The sequence below is a fragment of the Bombina bombina genome, chromosome 12, assembly GCF_027579735.1.
Source record: "Bombina bombina isolate aBomBom1 chromosome 12, aBomBom1.pri, whole genome shotgun sequence".
Taxonomy (NCBI): Eukaryota; Metazoa; Chordata; class Amphibia; order Anura; family Bombinatoridae; genus Bombina; species Bombina bombina.
In genome coordinates, this window is record NC_069510.1 from 4553805 (window position 1) to 4568812 (window position 15008).

Here is a 15008-nt window from a genome sequence, read left to right on the forward strand (position 1 = left end):
GGGGGGGCCTCGGTTTAGGGGTACATAGGTAGTTTATGGGTGTTAGTGTACTTTAGAGTACAGTAGTTAAGAGCTTTATGAACCGGCGTTAGCCCAGAAAGCTCTTAACTACTGACTTTTTTCTGCGGCTGGAGTTTTGTCATTAGAATTCTAACGCTCACTTCAGACACGACTCTAAATACCGGAGTTAGAAAAATCCCATTGAAAAGATAGGATACGCAATTGACGTAAGGGGATCTGCGGTATGGAAAAGTCGCGGCTGAAAAGTGAGCGTTAGACCCTTTTTTGAGTGACTCCAAATACCGGAGGTAGGCTAAAACCAGCGTTAGGAGCCTCTAACGCTGGTTTTCACGGCTACCGCCAAACTCCAAATCTAGGCCTTAGTATCTTATAGTGCAAGCTCAGATAATGTAACATCTTATAGTGCAAGCTCAGATAATGTAGTATCTTATAGTGCAAGCTCAGATAATGTAACATATTATAGTGCAAGCTCAGATAATGTAGTATCTTATAGTGCAAGCTCAGATAATGTAACATCTTATAGTGCAAGCTCAGATAATGTTGTATCTTATAGTGCAAGCTCAGATAATGTAACATATTATAGTGCAAGCTCAGATAATGTAACATCTTATAGTGCAAGCTCAGATAATGTAGTATCTTATAGTGCAAGCTCAGATAATGTAGTATCTTATAGTGCAAGCTCAGATAATGTAGTATCTTATAGTGCAAGCTCAGATAATGTAACATCTTATAGTGCAAGCTCAGATAATGTAGTATCTTATAGTGCAAGCTCAGATAATGTAACATCTTATAGTGCAAGCTCAGATAATGTAACATTGTATAGTGCAAGCTCAGATAAAGTAGTATCTTATAGTGCAAGCTCAGATAATGTAGTATCTTATAGTGCAAGCTCAGATAATGTAGTATCTTATAGTGCAAGCTCAGATAATGTAGTATCTTATAGTGCAAGCTCACGGTTTACCATCCCCTTGAGATATTATTTGTAGTGAGTGGACTTTCTCTGTTTAGGTTTATGGCTTTTCTTTTAGGTTTATGGCTCTGTTGACTGCTGAGTAACTGTTTTATCTCCTCTCTGTAGATTTTGTCTTTATTTACACAGACATTAGGCACTAAATAAACACATGACAACCTATGCAGAGAAGAATAGGCCAATTAACAAATAAATAATGTTGTCAAAATTCAGCCAAATCGAATGACTATAGGTACCGACCTTAGACAAAGTGAAATAATTTCTTTTTTTCATGATGAATGACGTTTTTCTCTAATAGTGACCATAACTTACCGTAAGCACGTTTGTGTGTGTAATGATGGGTTCATGAAGGTGCCATCTTCATTGTGATTTGGTTTGTTTCCAATTAGACGAACAAACTGAGCCCGTTTTTGTGCTTCGGTCCCTAGCACCACTTACTAAACATAAAGCCATGCTCTGTATTACAGAAAGCCAAACTGAACTAGAGTTGCTACCTGCGCAGTTGTGAGTTACACGTGCTGCAGGGAGGATGACAACTGTCTAGGTTAAAGGGACAGTCAAACCAAATTTTCAAATAGGTAACTCCTATAAAGTTGCTAATGATTATTAGTTTGCACTGTAGCCTAATTTACTAGCCTAAATCGTTTATAAGCATTACTACTTACTTGTTTCTTACTTGCTGTTTAAAATGCCCGCCTGCCCCCTCCCATATTTCGTCATCATGATCGTCAAGATGTTCAGTGTCCAGCTCTAACTCGGCTAATTCTTGTCCTTCCTCGCTCCTGTCTTTTTGTGCATGCGCATTGCGCCCCTAACACTGTAGGGGGAAGGAACTCAAAATCCTTTCTCATGTTCCTAGGTACAAGAGATGAAACGAAACTGCAGCCGGAGACTTCACAGACTATAATGACTGCACACTGGCAGGGTCGGCTCCAGAACGAATGAAATGGGGGGGCATTTTTTTTCCACGAGGGGGCACGCATTTAAAAAGCATGTATGAGATTCAAAATAAGAGCAGACCTACTGTGACAGTCCAGGGGTTACATTTATCAGATCTCTGGCTGTGCAGGAGTTAGATTTGTTTATATTTCTGGAAGTGCAGCGGTTACATGTGTCATATCTCAAGGAGTATAGGGGTTACATTTATAAAATGTATGGCAGTGCTGCAGCAGTTACATTTACCAGATTTATGGCAGTGCAGGGGTTACATTTGTCATATCTCAGGAATGTCTCCCACATATGTCACAGCCAGTGGACACTGTTTGCATGTGTAGCTCTACCAAAGACCCTACTAATGATCAAATAAGCTTTTACGTGACAATAAGTTTGAGTGCCAAGCAGAACATTACTTGTACAGATATTATTAATGATATTTACCAGCACACACACAGTATAGAGCTACATTTGAAGAGTGTGTATTTGAGCACCTATAATCTGACACACATTTTACACTGATCACTGCAGATAAAGCAGGCACAATGCACACTTGTTTTGTGTGACCTGCAGTGGGGAAACCAAGGAATTCCCAATTTGCTTCTTTATCGGTGGCTGCCAGGATATAAATCACAATAGGGAAGGGATACTACGCTCACACACACATTGGTTATACGGCTGTGTTTTCACAAAATTACTTCTGCCTTCCCTCTCGCTGACTGTTAGCTTCTCCCAGCACTTCCTGCAGAGGTCTGATGATGTCATCATCTCACTTCAGCTCTGTAGTAAGTGGGCTAGCAGGAGGAGGGGCATTGCAAGCCCTAGGTTAACTGTGAGAGCACCAGCAGGGAAATGCAACTTTATTTGTTATTTGGTTGTAAATAGAGGAGAGTAAAGAGATTAGCTGGGCCCTCCAGTGGCGGATCTCCAGGGTCCAGTTGCTGCAAATGTTGATGCGACATTTGGGACCCTGGACATTCTGTCACTTTTAAAATGTAAAAAAAATTTTTATTTTTTTTTAAATCACTTCTTTTGCCCTGGGGGGCACATCATTCCATTTGGGGGGGCATTGCCCCCCAATGCCCCCCCTTAGAGCCGACCCTGCACACTGGCACGCTTGAAATAACAGACGTCTAGGAACATGAGAGAGGATTTTGAGTTCCTTCCCCCTACAGTGTTAGCGGCGCAATGCGCATGCGCAAAAACACAGGAGCGAGGAAGGACGAGAATTAGCCGAGTTAGAGCTGGACACTGAACATCCTGACGATCATGATGACGAAATATGGGAGGGGGCAGGCGGGCATTTTAAACAGCAAGTAAGAAACAAGTAAGTAGTAATGCTTATAAACGATTTAGGCTAGTAAATTAGGCTACAGTGCAAACAAAAAATCGTTAGCAACTTTATAGGAATTACCTATTTTAAAATTTGGGTTGACTGTCCCTTTAACATGGCTGAAGTGGTAACCCTAAACTGAACAGGTGCATCTGACATGCTGAGATATAAAATGGGACAAATTATATTTCACATCATCAACAAAGAATTTACATGCAGCCCTTTTTTTTTTTTACAGGTATGTTATAACAGGACCTAAATTATGGCGTATTGGCGCTTCGGAAACAGTGGTTGTTCAGATGTTTGGGCAAGAAGGAAACATTAACATAGAGATTTCTGCAAGAAGTTTCCCAGATAAAAAAAAAGTTTATGCTTCTCAGCATCTGGTATTGACCTCTGGCAACAGTTTCCAGGGAAAAGTAAATCTAATGGTACGTATATATATATGTTTGCACAAATGCCATTCTGATTTGATTTTATTTAAGCTGCAAAATAGAATTCCTACCAAATACCAAATCTAAACCTTTACACCATGTAACAGACTGCCTGTCTGACTGGGACTCTATCTGCATAGCCTTCTAGTCAAGTGTGAAAGGCCTGTGGCCCTTTTATTTAAAGATCACAGCAGTAGTCCAGCAAATCTAACAGTGAGTTTTCAGCATATAACCCGAATAACAACAGTCTTTTAACATTGATTCATTCCAGTATAATACAACACTTTCCTTCTGTGACGGATACCCCATTTACCCTGACTGGGTAGCTACGCCAAACAGGTCCTGCTTCCTCCCTGTCGACTGCAGCTATGTAGCTGGCAAGTGACCACAACCTGTAGCAACCCCTGATGCCCGACAGGACCAGTGTTCAATGTCCCACCCTGGGACAGACTCCGGCTACTCAGACTAGGTAGCTCTGCCAGAGGGTCCTTCCTCTGCCTGGAACAGGCTGCTATGTAGCCCAGGAAAGTGATTTTAGCAGGAGCCCATCCAAATAACTAGACAGACTAGCATTCAGGTGAAACAGGAACTGATTTTATTGAAAACACACACTCCTTTTATACACAAAGCTCATCTTGATAAGATACTGGACAATCCCACAATTTTCCCGCCATTCCCGCCCCTCCAGACAGACCGGCACCTCCATAGCAGCCACAGTCCCACAGAATCCCAGGTCACAGGGGTGGTGGTTTTGGTGTGATCCCGTGAGAGTGGCAGCACTTCCAGGGTTTCATTTTAAAGCTCTCGGTCCCCAGATGCCACAGTCCAAAAAGCATGATTTGTCACTGGGGACCGGAGATACAGCCCGTTGAAGTTATGGGGTTAGGGGTGTCAAAAACCCCTGGTTCCCAAAGGAGCTCCCCTCCGGTAATTCCCCAACCTCTTGTCCTCCCTAGGGGCTACTAATCCCCAAAAGAGCGGAGCTCTGGGGCACATGGTTGCTGGAGCGACCAGGGGTAAAGTTAGTGGGTGTCCTGCTGTTCTGTGGCCGACCGGGAGTTCCAGGAGCCCGACCAGCCTGAGAGGGGTTAGGCGGGTGTCCGTCGTGAGGCAGCCGACTGGCAGTTCCAGGAGCCCGGCCAGCCTAGGAGGGTTTTCCCGGTCATACAACAGTTCTTCTCTTAACAAGTTTAGAACACAAAACAAGCAAACAAAAGCTTCCAGAGATTGTGGTTGCTCTGAGGAGCCCCAAACCACTGAGAAACAACAGGGGTGACGTTGTAGGGATTTAACCCTTGCAGCCCGGTATCCGTGACACCTTCATTATCGTGACACAGATCTCTCTCATTATTAGGGTTGCCACCTCAGCCATGTTTTCCTGGACACTTATGAGATACACATGTTGCAGTGTGTGCAGATTTGTATTACTGATCCACTAAAGGTTATACAGCACGTCAGGTTTGTATTACTGATCCACTAAAGGTTATACAGCATGTCAGGTTTGTATTACTGTGCCGCTAAAGGTTATACAGCACGTCAGGTTTGTATTACTGATCCACTAAAGGTTATACAGCACGTCAGGTTTGTATTACTGAGCCGATAAAGGTTATACAGCGCGTCAGGTTTGTATTACTGCACGCTAAAAGTTATACAGCACGTCAGGTTTGTATTACTGCGCCACTAAAGGTTATACAGCACGTCAGGTTTGTATTACTGCGCAGAAACAACAAATTCCCCACTGCAAGGAGACCTTTAAATGTACCTGTTGTCACTGGTTAGCCAAAGTTCCATAACCGTTAGGTTCTTAACTTGCATCCCTATCACAGGTGTATAGCTGGCAATGTGCGGTACACTTTATGATGCTTGCTCCTACTTACCCCCTCTCTTCACGGTCTCTCTCTCTTACCCGTCAGTGCAAGGACGCCCTTAAAGAGACCCCTCTCCTAGGCTGGATGTAGTAATTTCGGCAGTTCCTGGCTTGGAGACACTCCACTCTTACAAGCCTTTGCCTTTTTCAGTTGCGGCTCCGACGCCGTTGTAGAAACATCCTCCTCTGCTCCAAGCTGACGTAGAGAGACACACACTCACGTGGGCCGGCTTCTAGGGGGTAAGGAATTAACCAAGGATGTAAAGCGCTCCGTGATAGGCTAGTACCCAGGGGAGGGATTTCCAAAAAGTGAATTAGCACACCTTCCAGGAAACAGGGCTGCCCGCACTCCCAAATGGCCTCAAGGATATACACGGAAAAAGTCCGGAGCGGCAGCAACTTAAAAGCACAGAAGTTTATTCAAAATCTTCATAAAACAACGTAAACACATAGCAACAGTACATGTGCCCTTCAGCTCTAGACAAAGCTAACGCGTTTCGGCAGTGGTGCCGTACTCATAGCTCTATACCTCCTCTAGTGCTCATGGGCTATTTAAAGGAAATAAAAAATATTTCACAAGCTGCGGGTCATTCATTAATGTCTATGTTTTCTCTACTTTATTTTATTATGTACATAGCCATTGGTCTTACTCACTAACTGTATGGATGGTATGTAGCTAGTCCACATATAATTAATACATCTGTTTATCCCCAAAAATATTGAGTAGCCTAAACATATAATGTTAATTTTTCATTTTTCTTTTTTCTTTCTTATTATTTATTGTTTTCTTACCAATTGGTGGTGATTTATTCAGAATGATTATTACTTGGTATTGAATATTGGATGGACAAATGTCCTCACTTCCATTAATTCCAAAAATTTATCAGGTCATATGAAGAGTTTAGACCTGACGAAAACCTTGTTTGTAATTGAAATATGTAATTGAAATTCCAATCAGCCAATAGAATGCAAGCTCAATCCTATTGGCTGATTGGATTAGCCAATAGGATGAAAGCTCAATTCTATTGGCTGATTGCAACAGCCAATAGGATTTTCCCCCTTAATTCCTATTGGCTGATAGAATTCTATCAGCCAATTCCTATTGGCTGATAGAATTCTATCAGCCAATCGGAATGTAAGGGACGCCATCTTGGATGACATCATTTAAAGGAAAATTTCATTCTTCAGCAACCGTCGTAAGAAGAGGATGCTTCGCGCCGGATGTCTTGAAGATGGACCCGCTCCGCGCCAGATGGATGAAGATAGAAGATGCCGTCTGGATGAAGACTTCTGCCTGCTTGGATGAAGACTTCTGCCGGCTTCGAGGAGGACTTCTGCCCGCTTGGATGAAGACTTCTGCCGGCTTCGATGAGGACTTCTGCCACCTGGATGAGGATGGATGTCCGGTCTTCAAAAACTGTAAGTGGATCGTCAGGGGTTAGTGTTAGGTTTTTTTAAGGGTTTATTGGGTGGGTTTTATTTTTAGCTTACGGTTTTGGGCAATGTAAAAGAGCTAAATTCCCTTTTAAGGGCAATGCCCATAAAAATGCCCTTTTCAGGGCAATGGGAGATTAGGTTTATTTAGTTAAGGTTTTATTTGGGGGGTTTGGTTGTGTGGGTGGTGGGTTTTACTGTTGGGGGTTGCTTGTATTCTTTTTACAAGTAAAAGAGCTGATTTCTTTGGGGCAATGCCCTGCAAAAGGCCCTTTTAAGGGCCATTGGCAGTTTAGTGTAGGCTAGGGTTTTTATTTTTTTTGGGGGGGAGGTTGTTTTTTTATTGGGCTATTAGATTAGGAGTTATTTGTTTTTATTTTTGATAATTTCTTTTTTTATTCTGTGTAATTTTGTGTTTATTTTTTTTTGATAATTGTATTTTGTTAATTTAATTTTATTGTACAGGTAGCCCTCAGTTTACGCCGGGGTTAGGTTCCAGAAGGAATGGTTGTAAATCAAAACCGTTGTAAATTGAAACCCAGTTTATAATGTAAGTCAATGGGAAGTGAGGGAGATAGGTTCCAGGCCCCTCTCAAAATTGACATAAATAACACCTAATACATTATTTTTAAAGCTTGGAAATGAAGACTTTAAATGAGAAACAGCATTATAAACCTAATATTATAGATTGTATCATCATCAAACTAAGTTTAATAAACAAAAACATTTGCTAAACTGCACTGAATAAAATTATCATATTATCATATATTATATGTTAGGGTGTTAGGTTTAAACGTACATTTCTCTTGTAAGGTGTATCCAGTCCACAGGTTCATCCATTACTTGTGGGATATTCTCCTTCCCAACAGGAAGTTGCAAGAGGACACCCACAGCAGAGCTGTCTATATAGCTCCTCCCCTAACTGCCACCCCTAGTCATTCTCTTGCAACTCTCAACAAGAAAGGAAGTATCAAGAGATATGTGGTGACTTAGTGTAGTTTTACCTTCAATCAAGAGTTTGTTATTTTTAAACGGTACCAGCGTTGTACTGTTTTTCTCTCAGGCAGAAATTAGAAGAAGAATTCTGCCTGGAGATTTGATGATCTTAGCGGTTTGTAACTAAGGTCCATTGCTGTTCTCACACATAACTGATGAATATGGGAAAACTTCAGTTGGGGGAACGGCCTGCAGATTACCTGCTTTGAGGTATGTTCAGTATTTTTATTTCTCTTGCAAGGTGTATCCAGTCCACGGATTCATCCTTACTTGTGGGATATTCTCATTCCCTACAGGAAGTGGCAAAGAGAACACACAGCAGAGCTGTCCATATAGCTCCCCCTCTGGCTCCGCCCCCCAGTCATTCTCTTTGCCGCTCTAACAAGTAGCATCTCCACGGGAGGGTAAAGTGAATGTGGTGTTAGATTTGTAGTTTTTTATATCTTCAATCTGGCCTATGTCTTTCCACCGTTTCCCCTTCTTCATCGGCTGATAGCCAGAATCAAACAGGAGAAGGCCTCGGTAATTCTGATAGCGCCTGCGTGGCCATGCAGGACTTGGTATGCAGACCTAGTGGACATGTCATCTGTTCCACCATGGACACTGCCATTGAGGCAGGATCTTCTAATTCAGGGTCCATTCAAGCATCCAAACCTAGTTTCTCTGCAGCTGACTGCTTGGAGATTGAACGCTCAATTCTATCCAAGCGTGGGTTCTCTGAATCAGTCATAGATACTCTGATACAGGCTAGAAAACCTGTCACAAGGAAAATTACCATAAGATATGGTCGGAAATATCTTTGCTGGTGTGAATCCAAGGGTTACTCGTGGAGTAAAATTAGGATTCCAAGGATACTGCCTTTTCTCCAAGAAGGATTGGAGAAAGGTTTATCAGCTAGTTCCTTAAAGGGGCAGATATCCGCTCTGTCTATCCTTTTACACAAGCGTCTGGCTGAAGTACCAGATGTTCAGGCGTTTGCACAGGCGTTAGTTAGAATCAAGCCTGTCTATAAACCTGTGGCTCCTCCATGGAGTCTAAATTTAGTTCTTTCAGTTCTTCAAGGGGTTCCGTTTGAACCTTTACATTCCATAGATATTAAGTTATTATCTTGGAAAGTTTTGTTTTTGGTAGCTATCTCTTCTGCTCGAAGAGTTTCTGAATTGTCTGCTTTGCAGTGTAATTCACCCTATCTGGTGTTCCATGCAGATAAGGTAGTTTTACGTACCAAACCTGGTTTTCTTCCTAAAGTTGTTTCTAATAAGAACATTAACCAGGAAATCATTGTTCCTTCCCTGTGTCCTAATCCAGCTTCTAAGAAGGAACGGCTTTTACACAATCTTGATGTGGTTCGTGCTTTGAAATTCTATTTACAAGCAACTAAGGATTTCAGGCAAACATCATCTTTGTTTGTTGTTTATTCTGGTAAGAGGAGAGGTCAGAAAGCGACTGCTACCTCTTTCCTTCTGGTTGAAAAGCATCATCCGATTGGCTTATGAGACTGCTGGGCAGCAGCCTCCTGAACGAATTACAGCTCATTCCACCAGAGCTGTGGCTTCCACTTGGGCCTTCAAGAATGAGGCTTCTGTTGAACAGATTTGTAAGGCAGCGACTTGGTCTTCACTGCATACTTTTGCCAAATTTTACAAATTCGATACTTTTGCTTCTTCGGAGGCTATTTTTGGGAGAAAGGTTTTGCAAGCAGTGGTGCCTTCCGTTTAGGTTACCTGTCTTGTTCCCTCCCTTCATCCGTGTCCTAAAGCTTTGGTATTGGTATCCCACAAGTAAGGATGAATCCGTGGACTGGATACACCTTGCAAGAGAAAACAGAATTTATGCTTACCTGATAAATTACTTTCTCTTGCGGTGTATCCAGTCCACGGCCCGCCCTGGCAATTAAGTCAGGTTAAAAATTATTGTTTAAACTACAGTCACCACTGCACCCTATGGTTTCTCCTTTTTCTCCTAACCGTCGGTCGAATGACTGGGGGGCGGAGCCAGAGGGGGAGCTATATGGACAGCTCTGCTGTGTGTTCTCTTTGCCACTTCCTGTAGGGAATGAGAATATCCCACAAGTAAGGATGAATCCGTGGACTAGATACACCGCAAGAGAAAGTAATTTATCAGGTAAGCATAAATTCTGTTTTCTAGAGAGAGGAATAAGTTCTAGAAAATGCTGACAGAGCCTTGTGTATTTGAGGTAAGCCTGATGCAGTGATTTAACAGCGACTGGGATCATGCTTACATAACAGGGTAATACTCATGTTAATATTCATATTACTTAGTGACAAAACGTTTACATGATTTCATAAATAGGACGTTTTTTCTCTGAGGGAGATAAGTCTTTATTTGGGGCCTAGTTTCCACATGGCTAGTCAGATACTCCTAGGAGTATTTTCTTAAGGCCCTTCTAACATCCAGTAACATGGTGGGAGGGGCCTATTTTAGCACTCTAACTGTGCAGTTTTAATACAGACTGAGACATCCAGCTTCCCTAGAAGAGTCCTCTGGCATCTGAGAACCATTTCAAAGGCGTTATTTCTGCACAAAATCGTATTTAAGGGCAGGTAGGAGCCTCAGCAGAGCTGTGGCAAGGTGCTCAATTGATTTTTAACTTTTTTTCAATCCGGTTTGGGGCCTAAGGGGTTAATCATCCATTTGCAAGTGGGTGCAATGTTGCTTTAGTCCCTTACACACACTGTAAAAATGTCAAAGATTTTACTGTATTTTTTCACTGTTTTGCAGTTTTAAGTGCTAGTTTTTTTCTCTTAAAGGCACAGTAACGTTTTTGTTTAATTGCTGTTTCACCTCTATTAAAATGTTTTCCAAGCTTGCTTGTCTCATTACTAATCTGTTAAACATGTCTGACATAGAGGAAACTCCTTGTTCTATATGTTTGGAAGCCATTGTGGAACCCCCTCTTAGAATGTGTACCAAATGTACTGAAATTTCTATAAACTATAAAGACCATATTATGGCGCTTAAAGATTTATCTCCAGGGAATTCTCTGACTAAAAAGAGGGAGATTATGCCATCTAACTCTCCCCATGTGTCAGAACCTATAACTCCCGCTCAAGTGACGCCAAGTACATCTAGCGCGTCTAATTCTTTTACCTTACAAGACATGGCGGCAGTTATGAATGCTACCCTCTCAGAGGTATTCTCCAAACTGCCAGGGCTACAAGGAAAGCGAGACAGCTCTGGGGTAGAACTAATACAGAGCTTTCTGACGCTTTAATGCCTGTGTCCGATATACCCTCACAATACTCAGAAGCCGAGGCAGGTGAGCTTCTATCTGTGGGTGACATTTCAGACTCAGGGAAGGCGTTACTTCAGTCTGATTCTGAGATGACAGTGTTTAAATTTAAGCTTGAACACCTCCGCTTATTGCTTAGGGAGGTTTTAGCGACTTTGGATGACTGTGACCCCATTGTGGTTCCAGAGAAATTGTGTAAAATGGACAAATACTTTGCAGTACCTGTTTACACTGATGTTTTTCCAGTCCCTAAGAGGTTTTCGGAAATTATTACTAAGGAATGGGATAGACCAGGTGTGCCGTTCTCTCCCCCTCCTGCTTTCAAAAAGATGTTTCCCATAGATGCCGCCATACGGGACTCGTGGCAGATGGTTCCTAAGGTGGAGGGAGCAGTCTCCACCCTAGCTAAGCGTACAACTATCCCCGTCGAGGACAGTTGTGCTTTCCTAGATCCTATGGATAAAAAATTGGAGGGTCTCCTTAAGAAAAATTTTATACATCAAGGTTTTTTCTCTTGTAAGGTGTATCCAGTCCACGGATCATCCATTACTTGTGGGATATTCTCATTCCCAACAGGAAGTTGCAAGAGGACACCCACAGCAGAGCTGTAATATAGCTCCTCCCCTAACTGTCATAGCCAGTCATTCTCTTGCAACTCTCAACAAGCTAGGATGTTGTAGGAGAGAGTGGTTAAATATAGTTAGTTTATTTTCTTCAATCAAAAGTTTGTTATTTTTAAATAGTACCGGAGTTGTGCTATTTTATCTCAGGCAGTAAATAGAAGAAGAATCTGCCTGAGGTTTCTATGATCTTAGCAGGTTGTAACTAAGATCCATTGCTATTCTCACATATGTTTGAGGGGATTACACAGATGAGGTAACTTCAGCGAGAGAATGGCGTGCAGTTTATTCTGCTATCAGGTATGTGCAGTTATAATTTTTTCTAGAGATGGAAAACACTAGAAAATGCTGCCGATACCGGATTAATGTAAGTTAAGCCTGAATACAGTGATTTAATAACGACTGGTATCATGCTTACTCCCAGGGGTAATAACCTTATGATATTGCAATATAAACGTTTGCTGGCATGTTTAATCGTTTTTATATATGCATTGGTGATAACATTTTTTGGGGCCTAGTTTTTTCCACATGGCTGGCTTAAATTTTGACTAGAAACTGTTTTACTGAGGCTTTCCACTGTTATAGTATAAAAGTTACAGTTGGTGCAGTTAAAATTACAAACTGTGACATCAGCTTCCCTCAGGAGTCCCTTGTATGCTACAGGACATCTCTAAAGGGCTCAAAGGCTTTCCAAAGTCTTTTACTGGGGAAGGTAGGACCACAGCTTGCTGTGGCAGTTGGTTGTGACTGTTAAAAAAAAAAAAAAAAAAAAAGTCTATTTCGTTTTTTTGATCCGTTTTTTGAACTAAGGGGTTAATCATCCATTTGCAAGTGGATGCAATGCTCTGCTAGCCTATTACATACACTGTAAAAATTTCGTTTGATTTACTGCATTTTTTTCACTGTTTTTCAAATTCTGACAAAATTTGTTTCTCTTAAAGGCACAGTACCGTTTTTTATATTTGCTTGTTAACTTGATTTAAAGTGTTTTCCAAGCTTGCTAGTCTCATTGCTAGTCTGTATAAACATGTCTGACATAGAAGAAACTCCTTGTTCATTATGTTTAAAAGCCATGGTGGAACCCCCTCTTAGAATGTGTACCAAATGTACTGATTTCATTTTATGCAATAAAGATCATATTCTGTTTTAAAAAAAAAAAAATTATCACCAGAGGAATCTGACGAGGGGAAAGTTATGCCGACTAACTCTCCCCACGTGTCAGACCCTTTGACTCCCGCCCAAGGGACTCACGCTCAAATGGCGCCAAGTACATCTAGGGCGCCCATAGCGTTTACTTTACAAGACATGGCGGCAGTCATGGATAATACACTGTCAGCGTTATTAGCCAGACTACCTGAACTTAGAGGTAAGCGAGATAGCTCTGGGGTGAGACAAAATGCAGAGCATACTGACGCTTTAAGAACCATGTCTGATACTGCCTCACAATATGCAGAAGCTGAGGAAGGAGAGCTTCAGTCAGTGGGTGATGTTAATGACTCAGGAAAGATACCTGATTCTAATATTTCTACATTTAAATTTAAGCTTGAACACCTCCGCGTGTTGCTTAGGGAGGTTTTAGCTGCTCTGAATGACTGTGATACCATTGCAGTGCCAAAGAGAAATTTTGTAGACTGGTTAAATGCTTTGCAGTGCCGGTGTGTACTGATGTTTTTCCAATACCTAAAAGGTTTACAGAAATTATTAATAAGGAATGGGATAGACCAGGTGTGCCGTTCTCTTCCCCTCCTATTTTTAGAAAAATGTTTTCCAATAGACGCCACCACACGGGATTTATGGCAGACAGTCCCTAAGGTGGAGGGAGCAGTTTCTACTCTAGCAAAGCGTACTACTATCCCTGTCGAGGACAGTTGTGCTTTTTTAGAGCCAATGGATAAAAAAATTAGAAGGATACCTTAAGAAAATATTTATTCAACAAGGTTTTATCCTACAGCCCATTGCATGCATTGCCCCTGTCACTGCTGCTGGAGCGTACTGGTTTGAGTCTCTGGAAGAGGCTTTACAGGTAGAGACTCCATTGGATGACATACTTGGCAAACTTAGAGCACTTAAGCTAGCCAATTATTTTATTTCTGATGCCATTGTTCATTTGAATAAACTAACGGCTAAGAATTCTGGTTTTGCTATACAGGCGCGCAGAGCGCTATGGCTTAAATCATGGTCAGCTGACGTGACTTTAAAATCTAAGCTACTTAACATTCCCTTCAAGGGGCAGACCCTATTCGGGCCTGGTTTGAAGGAGATTATTGCTGATATCACAGGAGGAAAAGGTTGTGCCCTTCCTCAGGACAGGTCCAAATCTAGGGCCAAACAGTCTAATTTTCGTGCCTTTCGAAACTTCAAGGCAGGTGCGGCATCAACTTCCTCTAATAATAAACAAGAGGGAACTTTTGCTCAATCCAAGACGGTCTGGAGACCAAACCAGACCTGGAAAAAAGGTAAGCAGGTCAAAAAGCCTGCTGCTGCCTCTAAGACAGCATGAAGGAATGACCCCCTATCCGGTAACGGATCTAGTAGGGGGCAGACTTTCACTCTTCGCCCAGGCGTGGGCAAGAGATGTTCAGGATCCCTGGGCGTTGGAAAATATATCCCAGGGATATCTTCTGGACTTCAAAGCTTCCCCCCCAAAAGGGAGATTTCACCTTTCACAATTATCTGCAAACCAGATAAAAAGTGAGGCATTCTTACACTGTGTATGAGACCTCCTAGTTATGGGAGTGATCCATCCAGTTCCAAAGGAGGAACAGGAACAGGGTTTTTACTCAAATCTGTTTGTGGTTCCCAAAAAAGAGGGAACCTTCAGACCGATTTTGGATCTAAAGATCTTAAACAAATTCCTCAAAGTTCCGTCGTTCAAGATGGAAACTATTCGTACCATCCTACCACTGATCCAGGAGGGTCAATATATGACTACAGTGGATCTAAAGGATGCTTATCTTCACTTTCCGATACACAAAGATCATCATCGGTTTCTCAGGTTTGCCTTTCAAGACAGGCATTACCAGTTGTAGCTCTTCCCTTTGGATTAGCTACAGCCCCAAGAATCTTTACAAAGGTTCTAGGGTCGCTTTTGGCGGTCCTAAGGCCGCGGGGCATAGCAGTAGCCCCTTATTTAGACGACATCCTGAT

The 15008-nt window shown here is 42.1% G+C and overlaps 1 protein-coding gene across 1 annotated transcript in view; it reads left to right on the forward strand.

The window, feature by feature from the left end:
• The window catches only part of C5 (complement C5), a gene marked incomplete in the record, with an annotated part of 397040 nt that overhangs the window by 19056 nt on the left and 362976 nt on the right, over nucleotides 1-15008 (forward strand). The window contains 1 exon segment of the mRNA XM_053695931.1: nucleotides 3496-3688. Within this exon segment, the coding sequence (XP_053551906.1) occupies nucleotides 3496-3688 (193 nt within the window).